Below are 17,960 nucleotides of genomic sequence, written 5' to 3' on the forward strand. Positions count from 1 at the left end.
GAGAGAGAGTGATGATGGGGAGAGAGAGAGAGGGATGGAGAGAGAGGGATGGGAGAGAGAGGGTGAAGGGGGAGAGAGAGGGATGGGGAGAGAGAGAGGGTGAAGGGGAGCGAGAGAGATAGGGATGGGAGAGAGAGAGAGGGTTATGGGGAGAGAGAAAGAGATCATTGCTGTTTTTTGGAGGTTATACATTAATTTGGTGAAATGAGTCCCTTTTTTAAACCCCTCTCCATGGTCAGAGGTGCACCTCAGTGCCCCCAGCTATAAATCCCCTCGTGCTGAATCCTTGATCCCCAGTCACAGGCCAGGAGAACACTAACTCAACGCACTACGGACAGTTAAAACATCTCAACGGAGACGGGACATCTAATCGAAGCAACCAGCCAAGGCTGAAATTCTGACAGATTGTTCATTCAAAAATATGACTTCAGTTTCATTTGGATTTTGGGGAGTAGCTTCAACTGAGACTTAAGGCGGGGACAGAATTGTCCCTTGAGAAGTATCTTCTGTTGTCACTCATTCTGTCAGTAAATTGGTCTATAATCAGATTGTCAGTAAATTGGTCTATAATCAGATTGTCCATAGGTTGGTCTATAATCTGACTGTCCATAGGTTGTTCTATAATCTGACTGTCAGTAAATTGGTCTATAATCTGACTGTCCATACGTTGGTCTATAATCTGACTGTCTATAGGTTGGTCTATAATCTGACTGTCCATAGGTTGGTCTATAATCAGACTGTCAGTAAATTGGTCTATAATCTGACTGTCCATACGTTGGTCTATAATCTGACTGTCTATAGGTTGGTCTATAATCTGACTGTCCATAGGTTGGTCTATAATCAGACTGTCAGTAAATTGGTCTATAATCAGACTGTCCATAGGTTGGTCTATAATCTGACTGTCCATAGGTTGGTCTATAATCAGACTGTCAATAAATTGGTCTATAATCTGACTGTCCATACGTTGGTCTATAATCTGACTGTCCATACGTTGGTCTATAATCTGACTGTCCATACGTTGGTCTATAATCTGACTGTCTATAGGTTGGTCTATAATCTGACTGTCCATAGGTTGGTCTATAATCAGACTGTCAGTAAATTGGTCTATAATCTGACTGTCCATACGTTGGTCTATAATCTGACTGTCTATAGGTTGGTCTATAATCTGACTGTCCATAGGTTGGTCTATAATCAGACTGTCAGTAAATTGGTCTATAATCAGACTGTCCATACGTTGGTCTATAATCTGACTGTCTATAGGTTGGTCTATATGTTTTATAGCCTCTACACTGATGGAAATACCAGTTGACTGTATAGCCTCTACACTGATGGAAATACCAGTTGACTGTATAGCCTCTACACTGATGGAAATACCAGTTGACTGGTCGGCTGTATAGCCTCTACACTGATGGAAATACCAGTTGACTGGTCAGCTGTATAGCCTCTACACTGATGGAAATACCAGTTGACTGTATAGCCTCTACACTGATGGAAATACCAGTTGACTGTATAGCCTCTACACTGATGGAAATACCAGTTGACTGGTCAGCTGTATAGCCTCTACACTGATGGAAATACCAGTTGACTGGTCGGCTGTATAGCCTCGACACTGATGGAAATACCAGTTGACTGGTCAGCTGTATAGCCTCTACACTGATGGAAATACCAGTTGACTGTATAGCCTCGACACTGATGGAAATACCAGTTGACAGAAGTTAAAGCTTGGTCGCAAATGAGTCTTCCAAATGGACAACGACCCCAAGCATAAGTTGTGGCAAAATGCCTTAAGGACAACAAAGTCAAGGTATTGGAGTGGCCATCACAAAGCCCTGATCTCAATCCCATAGAACATTTGTGGGCAGAACTGAAAAAGCGTGTGCGAGCAGGGAGGCCTTCAAACCTGACTCAGTTACTCCAGCTCTGTCAGGAGGAATGGGCCAAAATTCACCCAAATTATTGTGGGAAGCTTGTGGAAGGCTACCCAAAATGTTTGACCCACGTTAAACTATTTAAAGGCAATGCTACCAAATACTAATTGAGTGTATGTAAACTTCTGACCCACTGGGAATGTGATGAAAGAAATAAAAGCTGAAATAAATCATTCTCTCTACTATAATTCTGACATTTCACATTCTAACTGACATAAATCAGGGAATTGTTACTCGGATTAAATGTCAGGATTAGTGAAAGACTGAGTTTAAATGTATTTTTGCTAAGGTGTATGTAAACTTCAGATTTCAACTGTATATATATATCTCCTAGGCCTATTGGTTTGTATGAATCTGGGATCTATCGTCCCAAAACTGTCCCAGAGTCTGTTTGTAACAGGCAATTTCTTTCTCGACAAGCTGACCAATAGAATAGGTGGCCTAAACTTTTCTCCTATAGTAGATTGACATAGGCTAGCGATGTTGCTGTTCGCTACTCGTTAACCCTGGCACGAGCCCCTACCCTTCAAACTCCAGGATGTTGGTTAGAGAGTTGATGGAGGTCTGAGAGGGGGCGGAGTCCTCCAGAGTCTCCTCCTCAGAGTCTTCCTCACTGGTCTCAGTCAGGTCCTCTCCGTCAGCCCCGCCATGACGTCTGTGGCCACCAGGTCTTCTGGAGCGCAGGGAGCTGAGGGGAGGGGAGGAGGAGGGGAGGAGGAGGGGAGGGGGAGGGGGGAGGGAGGGAACACGTTTTTAGTGTAAGACTGAAAAAAGAAGCTAATTGACAACTACAATAACAATAGAAATTGATTTTACATATAAGTGTTGTGTATAAACAACTGTAGAGGATCAATAACATGGGTAGAGGATCAATAACATGGGTAGATGATCAATAACATGGGTAGATGATCAATAACATGGGTAGATGTATATAAACAACTGTAGAGGATCAATAACATGGGTAGATGATCAATAACATGGGTAGATGTATATAAACAACTGTAGATGATCAATAACATGGGTAGATGTATATAAACAACTGTAGAGGATCAATAACATGGGTAGAGGATCAATAACATGGGTAGATGATCAATAACATGGGTAGATGATCAATAACATGGGTAGAAGTGTGTAAACAACTGTAGAGGATCAATAACATGGGTAGAGGATCAATAACATGGGTAGATGATCAATAACATGGGTAGATGATCAATAACATGGGTAGATGTGTATAAACAACTGTAGAGGATCAATAACATGGGTAGATGTATATAAACAACTGTAGAGGATCAATAACATGGGTAGATGTATATAAACAACTGTAGAGGATCAATAACATGGGTAGATGTGTGTAAACAACTGTAGAGGATCAATAACATGGGTGATCAACTGTAGAGGATCAATAACATGGGTGATGTATATAAACAACTGTAGATGATCAATAACATGGGTAGATGTATATAAACAACTGTAGAGGATCATGGGTAGATGTATATAAACAAAGGATCAATAACATGGGTAGATGTATATAAACAACTGTAGAGGATCAATAACATGGGTAGATGTATATAAACAACTGTACTTGATCAATAACATGGGTAGATGTATATAAACAACTGTAGAGGATCAATAACATGGGTAGATGTATATAAACAACTGTACTTGATCAATAACATGGGTAGATGTATATAAACAACTGTAGAGGATCAATAACATGGGTAGATGTGTGTAAACAACTGTTGTTGATCAATAACATGGGTAGATGATCAATAACATGGGAAGATGTGTATAAACAACTATAGTTGAACAATAACATGGGTAGATGATCAATAACATGGGTAGATGTGTGTAAACAACTGTTGTTGATCAATAACATGGGTAGATGATCAATAACATGGGTAGATGATCAATAAAATGGGTAGATGATCAATAACATGGGAAGATGTGTATAAACAACTATAGTTGATCAATAACATGGGTAGATGATCAATAACATGGGAAGATGTGTATAAACAACTATAGTTGATCAATAACATGGGTAGATGATCAATAACATGGGTAGATGTGTATAACCAACTGTAGTTGATCAATAACATGGGTAGAGGATCAATAACATGGGTAGAGGATCAATAACATGGGTAGATGATCAATAACATTGGTAGATGTGTATAACCAACTGTAGTTGATCAATAACATGGGTAGATGCTGCCCCCCAGTGGTAATCTCTACTAACTGCAGGTGGCACGCTGTACTTAGGGAAAGGGGACACCTCGTCACTGAAATGTGTCTTCAGCTTTTTACCCACAAACCCCTCTGACTCAGAGAGGGGCAGTGGGCTGCCTTAACCCACGTCATCGGGGCCCTGGGAGCTGCTGTTGTTAACTGCCTTAACCCACGTCATCGGGCTCCCTGGGAGCTGCTGTTGTTAACTGCCTTAACCCACGTCATCGGGGCCCTGGGAGCTGCTGTTGTTAACTGCCTTAACCCACGTCATCGGCTCCCTGGAAGCTGCTGTTGTTAACTGCCTTAACCCACGTCATCGGGGCCCTGGGAGCTGTTAACTGCCTTAACCCACGTCATCGGCTCCCTGGAAGCTGCTGTTGTTAACTGCCTTAACCCACGTCATCGGGGCCCTGGGAGCTGTTAACTGCAGGTAGCCTAGTGGTTAGAGGCAGGTAGTCTAGTGGTTATTATGGGGTGGCAGGTAGCCTAGTGGTTAGAGGCAGGTAGTCTAGTGGTTATTATGGGGAGGCAGGTAGCCTAGTGGTTAGAGGCAGGTAGTCTAGTGGTTATTATGGGGTGGCAGGTAGCCTAGTGGTTAGAGGCAGGTAGTCTAGTGGTTATTATGGGGTGGCAGGTAGCCTAGTGGTTAGAGGCAGGTAGCCTAGTGGTTAGAGGCAGGTAGCCTAGTGGTTAGAGGCAGGTAGCCTAGTGGTTATTATGGGGTGGCAGGTAGCCTAGTGGTTATTATGGGGTGGCATGTAGCCTAGTGGTTAGAGGCAGGTAGTCTAGTGGTTATTATGGGGTGGCAGGTAGCCTAGTGGTTAGAGGCAGGTAGTCTAGTGGTTATTATGGGGAGGCAGGTAGCCTAGTGGTTAGAGGCAGGTAGTCTAGTGGTTATTATGGGGTGGCAGGTAGCCTAGTGGTTATTATGGGGTGGCAGGTAGCCTAGTGGTTAGAGGCAGGTAGTCTAGTGGTTATTATGGGGTGGCAGGTAGCCCAGTGGTTAGAGGCAGGTAGCCTAGTGGTTATTATGGGGTGGCAGGTAGCCTAGTGGTTATTATGGGATGGCAGGTAGCCTAGTGGTTAGAGGCAGGTAGCCTAGTGGTTATTATGGGGAGGCAGGTAGCCTAGTGGTTAGAGGCAGGTAGCCTAGTGGTTAGAGGCAGGTAGCCTAGTGGTTAGAGGCAGGTAGCCTAGTGGTTATTATGGGGTGGCAGGTAGCCTAGTGGTTATTATGGGGTGGCAGGTAGCCTAGTGGTTAGAGGCAGGTAGTCTAGTGGTTATTATGGGGTGGCAGGTAGCCTAGTGGTTAGAGGCAGGTAGTCTAGTGGTTATTATGGGGTGGCAGGTAGCCTAGTGGTTATTATGGGGTGGCAGGTAGCCTAGTGGTTAGAGGCAGGTAGTCTAGTGGTTATTATGGGGAGGCAGGTAGCCTAGTGGTTAGAGGCAGGTAGCCTAGTGGTTAGAGGCAGGTAGCCTAGTGGTTATTATGGGGTGGCAGGTAGCCTAGTGGTTAGAGGCAGGTAGCCTAGTGGTTATTATGGGGTGGCAGGTAGCCTAGTGGTTAGAGGCAGGTAGCCTAGTGGTTAGAGGCAGGTAGCCTAGTGGTTAGAGGCAGGTAGCCTAGTGGTTATTATGGGGTGGCAGGTAGCCTAGTGGTTATTATGGGGTGGCAGGTAGCCTAGTGGTTATTATGGGGTGGCAGGTAGCCTAGTGGTTAGAGGCAGGTAGCCTAGTGGTTAGTATGGGGTGGCAGGTAGCCTAGTGGTTAGAGTGTTGGGCCAGTAACCTGAAAGGTTCCTGGATCAAACCCCTGAGCTGACAAGGTACAAATCTGTCGTTCTGCCCCTGAACAAGACAGTTAACCCACTGTTCCTAGACCAGTTAACCCACTGTTCCTAGACCAGTTAACCCACTGTTCCTAGGCCGTCATTGTAAATAAGAATTTGTTCTTAACTGACTTGCCTAGTTAAATAAAGGTTAAATAAATTCTAGTGTATGTCAATGGTAGTAGTGTACCTGCTGTGTGACTGCAGCCTCCGGTACTCTGCCCTCACTTCCTCCAAGCTGCACGGCCCGTCTTCATTACCGAGGAATATCCCTAAACACATGTCGGTGAATAAGAAACCGTGCCCTTAATCACAGAGCGTGGTTTTTCTGTACACATCAAAAGGGCATTGGGCTCCTCTCACCTTTCAGGAGCATCAGTCTGCTCAGGTGGGCTTCCTGCTCTTTCAGAAATCCTTTGGCGTGGTCCAAGATCTTCCACTGACCGACCAGACAACATCACAATGACACTTTACAATACAACACATTCAACTGAGGTTTCCACTTTTATCTGATCCATAATACCAATTTATCACCAGGTAGGTGAAAATCTACCTGCAGGGCCAGGTAGGTGAAGATCTGCCTGCAGGGCCAGGTAGGTGAAGATCTACCTGCATGGCCAGGTAGGTGAAGGTCTACCTGCCACACCAGGTAGGTGAAGATCTACTTGCATGGCCAGGTAGGTGAAGATCTACCTGCAGGGCCAGGTAGGTGAAAATCTACCTGCAGGGCCAGGTAGGTGAAGATCTGCCTGCCTCACCAGGTAGGTGAAGATCTGCCTGCAGGGCCAGGTAGGTGAAGATCTGCCTGCAGGGCCAGGTAGGTGAAGATCTACCTGCATGGCCAGGTAGGTGAAGATCTACCTGCATCGCCAGGTAGGTGAAGATCTACCTGCAGGGCCAGGTAGGTGAAGACATACCTGCCTCACCAGGTAGGTGAAGATCTACATGCATGGCCAGGTAGGTGAAGATCTACCTGCATGGCCAGGTAGGTGAAGATCTACCTGCAGGGCCAGGTAGGTGAAGATCTACCTGCAGAGCCAGGTAGGTGAAAATCTACCTGCAGGGCCAGGTAGGTGAAGATCTGCCTGCCTCACCAGGTAGGTGAAGATCTGCCTGCAGGGCCAGGTAGGTGAAGATCTGCCTGCAGGGCCAGGTAGGTGAAGATCTACCTGCATGGCCAGGTAGGTGAAGATCTACCTGCATCGCCAGGTAGGTGAAGATCTACCTGCAGGGCCAGGTAGGTGAAGACATACCTGCCTCACCAGGTAGGTGAAGATCTACATGCATGGCCAGGTAGGTGAAGATCTACCTGTATGGCCAGGTAGGTGAAGGTCTACTTGTATGGCCAGGTAGGTGAAAATATACCTACATGGTCAGGTAGGTGAAGATCTACCTGCATGGCCAGGTAGGTGAAGATCTACCTGCATGGCCAGGTAGGTGAAGATCTACCTGCCACACCAGGTAGGTGAAGATCTACCTGTCACACCAGGTAGGTGATGATCTACTTGCATCACCAGGTAGGTGAGGATCTACCTGCATGGCCAGGTAGGTGAAGATCTACCTGCATGGCCAGGTAAGTGAAGATCTACCTGCCACACCAGGTAGGTGAAGATCTACCTGTCACACCAGGTAGGTGAAGATCTACTTGCATGGCCAGGTAGTTGAAGATATACCTACATGGCCAGGTAGGTGAAGATATACCTGCATGGCCAGGTAGGTGAGGATCTACCTGCATCACCAGGTAGGTGAGGATCTACCTGCATGGCCAGGTAGGTGAAGATCTACCTGCATGGCCAGGTAGGTGAAGATCTACCTGCCACACCAGGTAGGTGAAGATCTACCTGTCACACCAGGTAGGTGAAGATCTACTTGCACGGCAATGGTAGGTGAAGATCTACCTGCATGGCCAGGTAGGTGAAGATCTACCTGCATGGCCAGGTAGGTGAAGAGCTACCTGCCACACCAGGTAGGTGAATATCTACTTGCATGGCCAGGTAGGTGAAGATCTACCTGCATGGCCAGGTAGGTGAAGATCTACCTGCAGGGCCAGGTAGGTGAAGATCTACCTGCAGGGCCAGGTAGGTGAAAATCTACCTGCAGGGCCAGGTAGGTGAAGATCTGCCTGCCTCACCAGGTAGGTGAAGATCTGCCTGCAGGGCCAGGTAGGTGAAGATCTGCCTGCAGGGCCAGGTAGGTGAAGATCTACCTGCATGGCCAGGTAGGTGAAGATCTACCTGCAGGGCCAGGTAGGTGAAGACATACCTGCCTCACCAGGTAGGTGAAGATCTACATGCATGGCCAGGTAGGTGAAGATCTACCTGTATGGCCAGGTAGGTGAAGGTCTACTTGTATGGCCAGGTAGGTGAAAATATACCTACATGGTCAGGTAGGTGAAGATCTACCTGCATGGCCAGGTAGGTGAAGATCTACCTGCATGGCCAGGTAGGTGAAGATCTACCTGCCACACCAGGTAGGTGATGATCTACCTGTCACACCAGGTAGGTGATGATCTACTTGCATGGCCAGGTAGGTGAAGATATACCTGTATGGCCAGGTAGGTGAAGATATACCTGCATGGCCAGGTAGGTGAATATATACCTGCATGGCCAGGTAGGTGAGGATCTACCTGCATGGCCAGGTAGGTGAGGATCTACCTGCATGGCCAGGTAGGTGAAGATCTACCTGCATGGCCAGGTAGGTGAAGATCTACCTGTCACACCAGGTAGGTGAAGATCTACTTGCATGGCCAGGTAGGTGAAGATATACCTGCATGGCCAGGTAGGTGAAGATATACCTGCATGGCCAGGTAGGTGAAGATATACCTGCATGGCCAGGTAGGTGAGGATCTACCTGCATCACCAGGTAGGTGAAGATCTACCTGCATGGCCAGGTAGGTGAAGATCTACCTGCATGGCCAGGTAGGTGAAGATCTACCTGCATGGCCAGGTAAGTGAAGATCTACCTGCCACACCAGGTAGGTGAAGATCAACCTGTCACACCAGGTAGGTGAAGATCTACTTGCATGGCCAGGTAGGTGAAGATATACCTACATGGCCAGGTAGGTGAAGATATACCTGCATGGCCAGGTAGGTGAGGATCTACCTGCATCACCAGGTAGGTGAGGATCTACCTGCATGGCCAGATAGGTGAAGATCTACCTGCATGGCCAGGTAGGTGAAGATCTACCTGCCACACCAGGTAGGTGAAGATCTACTTGCATGGCCAGGTAGGTGAAGATATACCTGCATGGCCAGGTAGGTGAAGATATACCTGCATGGCCAGGTAGGTGAAGATATACCTGCATGGCCAGGTAGGTGAAGATCTACCTGCATGGCCAGGTAGGTGAAGATCTACCTGCATGGCCAGGTAGGTGAGGATCTACCTGCATCACCAGGTAGGTGAGGATCTACCTGCATGGCCAGGTAGGTGAAGATATACCTGCATGGCCAGGTAGGTGAAGATCTACCTGCATGGCCAGGTAGGTGAAGATCTACCTGCATGGCCAGGTAGGTGAAGATCTACCTGTCACACCAGGTAGGTGAAGATCTACCTGCATGGCCAGGTAGGTGAGGATCTACCTGCATCACCAGGTAGGTGAAGATCTACCTGCATGGCCAGGTAGGTGAAGATCTACCTGCCACACCAGGTAGGTGAAGATCTACCTGTCACACCAGGTAGGTGAAGATCTACTTGCATGGCCAGGTAGGTGAAGATATACCTGCATGGCCAGGTAGGTGAAGATATACCTGCATGGCCAGGTAGGTGAAGATATACCTGCATGGCCAGGTAGGTGAGGACTTACCTGCATCACCAGGTAGGTGAGGATCTACCTGCATGGCCAGGTAGGTGAAGATCTACCTGCATGGCCAGGTAGGTGAAGATCTACCTGTCACACCAGGTAGGTGAAGATCTACCTGTCACACCAGGTAGGTGAAGATCTACTTGCATGGCCAGGTAGGCGAAGATATACCTGCATGGCCAGGTAGGTGAAGATATACCTGCATGGCCAGGTAGGTGAGGATCTACCTGCATCACCAGGTAGGTGAAGATCTACTTGCATGGCCATGTAGGTGAAGATATACCTGCATCACCAGGTAGGTGAAGATCTACCTGCATGGCCAGGTAGGTGAAGATCTACCTGCCACACCAGGTAGGTGAAGATCTACCTGTCACACCAGGTAGGTGAAGATCTACTTGCATGGCCAGGTAGGTGAAGATATACCTGCATGGCCAGGTAGGTGAAGATATACCTGCATGGCCAGGTAGGTGAAGATATACCTGCATGGCCAGGTAGGTGAGGACTTACCTGCATCACCAGGTAGGTGAGGATCTACTACCTGCATGGCCAGGTAGGTGAAGATCTACCTGCATGGCCAGGTAGGTGAAGATCTACCTGTCACACCAGGTAGGTGAAGATCTACCTGTCACACCAGGTAGGTGAAGATCTACTTGCATGGCCAGGTAGGCGAAGATATACCTGCATGGCCAGGTAGGTGAAGATATACCTGCATGGCCAGGTAGGTGAGGATCTACCTGCATCACCAGGTAGGTGAAGATCTACTTGCATGGCCAGGTAGGTGAAGATATACCTGCATGGCCAGGTAGCTGAATATATACCTGCATGGCCAGGTAGGTGAAGATCTACCTGCATGGCCAGGTAGGTGAAGATCTACCTGCCACACCAGGTAGGTGAAGATCTACTTGCATGGCCAGGTAGGTGAAGATATACCTGCATGGCCAGGTAGGTGAGGATCTACCTGCATGACCAGGTAGGTGAGGATCTACCTGCATGGCCAGGTAGGTGAATATATACCTGCATGGCCAGGTAGGTGAAGATATACCTGCATGGCCAGGTAGGTGAAGATCTACCTGCATCACCAGGTAGGTGAAGATCTACCTGCATCACCAGGTAGGTGAGGATATACCTGCATGGCCAGGTAGGTGAAGATCTACCTGCATCACCAGGTAGGTGCAGATATACCTGCATGGCCAGGTAGGTGAAGATCTACCTGCATCACCAGGTAGGTGAGGACCTACCTGCATCACCAGGTAGGTGAAGATGTTTTTGGAAAGTAGAGAAAGTCGACAATAACCAGTAACTTCGAATCAGAAAAGTATATCAGAATGTCAGAACAGTTCCCACAACAGACCACTATAACTGAATGTCAGAACAGTTCCCACAACAGACCACTATAACTGAATGTCAGAACAGTTCCCACAACAGACCACTATAACTGAATGTCAGAACAGTTCCCACAACAGACCACTATAACTGAATGTCAGAACAGTTCCCACAACAGACCACTATAACTGAATGTCAGAACAGTTCCCACAACAGACCACTATAACTGAATGTCAGAACAGTTCCCACAACAGACCACTATAACTGAATGTCAGAACAGTTCCCACAACAGACCACTATAACTGAATGTCAGAACAGTTCCCACAACAGACCACTATAACTGAAGTGGTAGCAGGGACGACTGTGACGAGCTCTGAACGAATCAGGGTGAGTGGAAATCTCACGACCCTTTCAGAAAAAAAGTATTTTCATGACAATTTATGGAAAAGAAATATCAATCCTCAAATAGAAAGCGATTGATCAGCTTTGAATCTATTTGGGGTTGTTTTTTAGAGGTGTGTGTGAGTGGGAATGGGATGTGCACCCTCTCAACCCAGCAACAGTTAGCCCCAAATCACACCCTCTCTACCCAACAACAGTTAGCCAGTTAGCCCCAAATCACACCCTCTCTACCCAACAACAGTTAGCTAGCTAGCCCCAAATCACACCCTCTCTACCCAACAACAGTTAGCCCCAAATCACACCCTCTCTACCCAACAACAGTTAGCCCCAAATCACACCCTCTCTACCCAACAACAGTTAGCCCCAAATCACCCTCTCTACCCAACAACAGTTAGCCCCAAATCACACCCTCTCTTCCCAGCAACAGTTAGCTAGCCCCAAATCACACCCTCTCTACCCAGCAACAGTTAGCTAGCCCCAAATCACACCCTCTCCTCCCAGCAACAGTTAGCTAGCTAGCCCCAATCACACCCTCTCAACCCAGCAACAGTTAGCCCCAAATCACACCCTCTCTACCCAGCAACAGTTAGCCAGCTAGCCCCAATCACACCCTCTCCACCCAGCAACAGTTAGCCCCAAATCACACCCTCTCTACCCAGCAACAGTTAGCGAGTTAGCCCCAATCACACCCTCTCAACCCAGCAACAGTTAGCTAGCTAGCCCCAATCACACCCTCTCTACCCAGCAACAGTTAGCTAGCTAGCCCCAATCACACCCTCTCTACCCAACAACAGTTAGCCCCAAATCACACCCTCTCTACCCAGCAACAGTTAGCCCCAAATCACACCCTCTCTACCCAGCAACAGTTAGCTAGCTAGCTAGCCCCAAATCACACCCTCTCTTCCCAGCAACAGTTAGCCCCAAATCACACACTCTCTACCCAGCAACAGTTAGCCCCAAATCACACCCTCTCTACCCAGCAACAGTTAGCTAGCTAGCCCCAATCACACCCTCTCTACCCAGCAACAGTTAGCCCCAAATCACACCCTCTACCCAGCAACAGTTAGCCCCAAATCACACCCTCTCTACCCAGCAACAGTTAGCCCCAAATCACACTCTCTCTACCCAGCAACAGTTAGCTAGCTAGCCCCAAATCACACCCTCTCAACCCAGCAACAGTTAGCCCCAAATCACACCCTCTCAACCCAGCAACAGTTAGCCCCAAATCACACTCTCTCAACCCAGCAACAGTTAGCCCCAAATCACACCCTCTCTACCCAGCAACAGTTAGCTAGCTAGCCCCAAATCACACCCTCTCTACCCAGCAACCCCAAATCACACCCTCTCTACCCAGAAACAGTTAGCTAGCTAGCCCAAATCACACCCTCTCTACCCAGCAACAGTTAGCTCCAATCACACCCTCTCTACCCAGAAACAGTTAGCCAGTTAGCCCCAAATCACACCCTCTCTACCCAGCAACAGTTAGCCAGATAGCCCCAATCACACCCTCTCTACCCAGCAACAGTTAGCCCCAAATCACACCCTCTCAACCCAGCAACAGTTAGCCCCAAATCACACCCTCTCTACCCAGCAACAGTTAGCCAGCTAGCCCCAAATCACACCCTCTCTACCCAGCAACAGTTAGCCCCAAATCACACCCTCTCTACCCAGCAACAGTTAGCCAGTTAGCCCCAAATCACACCCTCTCAACCCAGCAACAGTTAGCCCCAAATCACACCCTCTGTACCCAGCAACAGTTAGCCCCAATCACACCCTCTCTACCCAGCAACAGTTAGCCCCCAAAATCACACCCTCTCTACCCAGCAACAGTTAGCCCCAATCACACCCTCTCTACCCAGCAACAGTTAGCCCCAAATCACACCCTCTCTACCCAGCAACAGTTAGCCCCAAATCACACCCTCTCTACCCAGCAACAGTTAGCCCCAAATCACACCCTCTCTACCCAGCAACAGTTAGCCCCAAATCACACCCTCTGTACCCAGCAACAGTTAGCCCCAAATCACACCCTCTCTACCCAGCAACAGTTAGCCCCAAATCACACCCTCTCTACCCAGCAACAGTTAGCCCCCAAATCACACCCTCTCAACCCAGCAACAGTTAGCCCCAAATCACACCCTCTGTACCCAGCAACAGTTAGCCCCAATCACACCCTCTCTACCCAACAACAGTTAGCCCCAAAACACACCCTCTCTACCCAGCAACAGTTAGCCAGTTAGCCCCAAATCACACCCTCTCTACCCAGCAACAGTTAGCCAGTTAGCCCCAAATCACACCCTCTCTACCCAGCAACAGTTAGCCCCAATCACACCCTCTCTACCCAGCAACAGTTAGCCCCAAATCACACCCTCTCTACCCAGCAACAGTTAGCCAGTTAGCCCCAAATCACACCCTCTCTACCCAGCAACAGTTAGCCCCAAATCACACCCTCTCTACCCAGCAACAGTTAGCCCCAAATCACACCCTCTCTACCCAGCAACAGTTAGCTAGCTAGCCCCAATCACACCCTCTCTACCCAGCAACAGTTAGCCCCAAATCACACCCTCTCTACCCAGCAACAGTTAGCCCCAAATCACCCTCTCTACCCAGCAACAGTTAGCCAGTTAGCCCCAAATCACACCCTCTCTTCCCAGCAACAGTTAGCCCCAAATCACACCCTCTCTACCCAGCAACAGTTAGCCCCAAATCACACCCTCTATACCCAGCAACAGTTAGCCCCAAATCACACCCTCTCTACCCAACAACAGTTAACTAACTATTTTCTCTATAGTAACTGACCAAAAATATATTCACACAACAGTTAGCTACACATGAAGGAGAGAACCAGGAAGACATTTCCATCTCTATGTATCTGACCTTAGCAGGCATCTTGTTGGATGTGGGGCAGACCACGGTGTTGAGTGTCTCGAACAGGGTGGCCAGGGTGGCCCGGTGTCGGGCCTGCAGAGCCCGTCTTCTCTCCTTCTGGTGCTCCTCCATGTCCCGTTTCCTCCGGAGCCCGGTCGGACCGGTACAACCTCGTCTGGACATCCTGATGTATTCATATATATTATAATAATAAGACACTACACGGGTTAATAATCGAGTTGTTATATCGGTCAACAACAACAAGATGGCTACCGAGCACTGATGGCTGTTTTAGCTACTTGATTAAGTTTAGATTTGGATAATATATTCACAGACCTTATTATGGTGTTGTTGCTACCTTACCTTTTTTGAAATACTTTATAAAAATGTATGTTAACAAACTGTCCGCGTTTTCTGTTAAATTGTTATGGGAAAGTATCTATAGTGTGTGTGATTTTTCGTGCAGGATGTGGCTACATGAACCGTCTCATCAACCGGCAGGATTGAGATCAGTGATGCCAATTTAGCAAATTTGTTGCTAGATTTAGCAACTTTTCAGAGTACCCTAGCAAAAAAAATAATCAAACTGCACCTAGCATCCAATTTAGCTTCTTTAAAAAAATAAAACCATTTTTTTTTTTAGCAACTTTTGATGAAGTGACTCAAACGCTAAAATGCATTTTTCCTCTAAATGACACAAACAAACCCGATGTTCTCAGTCACAACACACGTGCTGCAAAAATGCGCTGTGAGTGACGTCAGCAGCAGGCGCTCAGCAGCAATTTCAGCAAATTGCAAATTCATCGTAGGTTCGACGAGACAAAACCCAATGAATATAGATGGTCACAAATGTTTTGATCCTGGACAGAACTTACAACATCAATCAACATGTCTCAATCAAAATTGTACAGCCAGAAGTACAGAAAGGAGTGGGAGTCTGTACCTGAATTTAAAGGGCGTCTGAAGCCGGTAATTGGGGGTGATTGACGGGCATACTGTGCGTACTGCAAATCAGATATGCTTTGCAAAAAAAAATGTATGACATCAAAAAAACATTGTGCTACACCAAAGTATATAAATAAATCAAAACCTTTCAACCCCACAACGCCTTCTACATCACCACAGTTGGTTAAGAAAGTGGAGAACTGCAGAAGCTACTATAGCAATGGCCACTGCAAAGCATTGTTCGGTGCTATCATGCGACCATTTAAAGTATGGCTTGCAAAGCTGCCTTTTCAGATTCTGTGGCAGCAACAAACTTCCAAATGGACCGCGCCAAGTGCACAGAAATTATTAGGGGAGTACTGGCTCCTTATTTTCCTCAAAAGGGTAACATCAGATGTGTAGGGGATGAGAAGTTCAGTCTCCCTCCTCCTCCTGACACGTCAGTGTCTCGAAATACCATGGGTGTGGTGATTTGGTATTTCAGTGCTTAAAAAAATAACCTTTGTGTCCACATTTCTCGGGCTGGTTGAGTTGAATGGATGGGGGGGCTTGATCAATAGCAAAGACCATAGTTGAGTTTCTTGAAGTATATAACCTTTAAAAAAAAGAGAATCTTCATGGTATTGTCACTGATAATGCCTTTGTGATGACTGGGGATTTTAAAGGAACAATGTGCATTTCCCAATTTGGTTCTCATCCTCTGTGTGTCAGTCTTTACAATTGGCTGTCAGTGCAGCATCCAAAGAACCCATCCCTAGGTGTATTGAGTACTTCATCAGGGAACCCATCCCTAGGAGGTTTGAGTACTTCATCAGGAACCCATCCCTAGGAGTTCTGAGTACTTCATCAGGAAACCATCCCTAGGAGTGTTGAGTACTTCATCAGGGAACCCATCCCTAGGAGTGTTGAATACTTCATCAGGGAACCCATCCCTAGGAGGGTTGAGTACTTCATCAGGGAAACCATCCCTAGGAGTGTTGAGTACTTCATCAGGGAACCCATCCCTAGGAGTGTTGAGTACTTAACCCATCCCTAGGAGTGTTGAGTACTTAACCCATCCCTAGGAGTGTTGAGTACTTAACCCATCGCTAGGAGTGTTGAGTACTTAACCCATTGCTAGGAGTACTTCATCAGGGAAACCATCCCTAGGAGTGTTGAGTACTTAAACAGGGAACCCATCCCTAGGAGTGTTGAGTACTTAAACAGGGAACCCATCCCTAGGAGTGTTGAGTACTTAAACAGGGAACCCATCCCTAGGAGTGTTGAGTACTTCATCAGGGACTTAACCCATCCCTAGGAGTGTTGAGTACTTCATCAGGGAACCCATCCCTAGGAGTGTTGAGTACTTAAACCATCCCTAGGAGTGTTGAGTACTTAAACCATCCCTAGGAGTGTTGAGTACTTAAACCATCCCTAGGAGTGTTGAGTACTTCATCAGGGAACCATCCCTATGAGTGTTGAGTACTTAAACCATCCCTAGGAGTGTTGAGTACTTCATCAGGGAACCATCCCTAGGAGTGTTGAGTACTTCATCAGGGAACCCATCCCTAGGAGTGTTGAGTACTTAAACCATCCCTAGGAGTGTTGAGTACTTCATCAGGAACCCATCCCTAGGAGTGTTGAGTACTTCATCAGGGAACCCATCCCTAGGAGTGTTGAGTACTTCATCAGGGAAACCATCCCTAGGAGTGTTGAGTACTTCATCAGGGAAACCATCCTAGGAGTGTTGAGTACTTAAACCATCCCTAGGAGTGTTGAGTACTTAAACCATCCCTAGGAGTGTTGAGTACTTCATCAGGGAACCATCCCTAGGAGTGTTGAGTACTTAAACCATCCCTAGGAGTGTTGAGTACTTCATCAGGGAACCATCCTAGGAGTGTTGAGTACTTCATCAGGGAACCCATCCCTAGGAGTGTTGAGTACTTAAACCATCCCTAGGAGTGGTGAGTACTTAACCCATCCCTAGGAGTGTTGAGTACTTAAACCATCCCTAGGAGTGTTGAGTACTTAAACCATCCCTAGGAGTGTTGAGTACTTAAACCATCCCTAGGAGTGTTGAGTACTTAAACCATCCCTAGGAGTGTTGAGTACTTCATCAGGGAACCCATCCCTAGGAGTGTTGAGTACTTAAACCATCCCTAGGAGTGGTGAGTACTTAACCCATCCCTAGGAGTGTTAGTACTTAAACCATCCCTAGGAGTGTTGAGTACTTAAACCATCCCTAGGAGTGTTGAGTACTTAAACCATCCCTAGGAGTGTTGAGTACTTAAACCATCCCTAGGAGTGTTGAGTACTTAAACCATCCTAGGAGTGTTGAGTACTTAAACCATCCCTAGGAGTGTTGAGTACTTCATCAGGGAACCATCCTAGGAGTGTTGAGTACTTAAACCATCCCTAGGAGTGTTGAGTACTTCATCAGGGAATCATCCTAGGAGTGTTGAGTACTTAAACCATCCCTAGGAGTGTTGAGTACTTAAACCATCCCTATGAGTGTTGAGTACTTAAACCATCCCTAGGAGTGTTGAGTACTTCATCAGGGAACCATCCCTAGGAGTGTTGAGTACTTAAACCATCCCTAGGAGTGTTGAGTACTTAAACCATCCCTAGGAGCTAACCAAGGAGCGCGAACCAGGAGCGTTAACACTC

General features: G+C 47.2%; 1 protein-coding gene across 2 annotated transcripts in view; it reads right to left on the minus strand.

Annotated features, from left to right (window-relative positions):
• LOC121843662 (stimulated by retinoic acid gene 8 protein homolog) overlaps positions 1–15,605 on the minus strand; it is a 36,065-nt gene extending 20,460 nt beyond the window's left edge. The window contains exons 1-5 of one of the 2 annotated variants that reach the window (XM_042313425.1): positions 15,313–15,605; positions 14,379–14,553; positions 6,344–6,419; positions 6,171–6,252; positions 2,452–2,616 (exon numbers count right to left, since the gene is read on the minus strand). In XM_042313425.1, coding sequence (XP_042169359.1) covers positions 2,452–2,616; positions 6,171–6,252; positions 6,344–6,419; positions 14,379–14,552 — 497 coding nt within the window. In that variant the 5' untranslated portion in view covers position 14,553; positions 15,313–15,605. Of the gene's footprint in view, positions 1–2,451; positions 2,617–6,170; positions 6,253–6,343; positions 6,420–14,378; positions 14,554–14,732; positions 15,028–15,312 lie in introns of those variants that run through there. The other variant, XM_042313424.1, reaches the window with a different exon arrangement.
• Between the last annotated feature and the right edge of the window lie 2,355 nt (positions 15,606–17,960).

The sequence above is a fragment of the Oncorhynchus tshawytscha genome, unplaced genomic scaffold (assembly GCF_018296145.1).
Source record: "Oncorhynchus tshawytscha isolate Ot180627B unplaced genomic scaffold, Otsh_v2.0 Un_contig_3285_pilon_pilon, whole genome shotgun sequence".
In the NCBI taxonomy this organism is placed as follows: domain Eukaryota; kingdom Metazoa; phylum Chordata; class Actinopteri; order Salmoniformes; family Salmonidae; genus Oncorhynchus; species Oncorhynchus tshawytscha.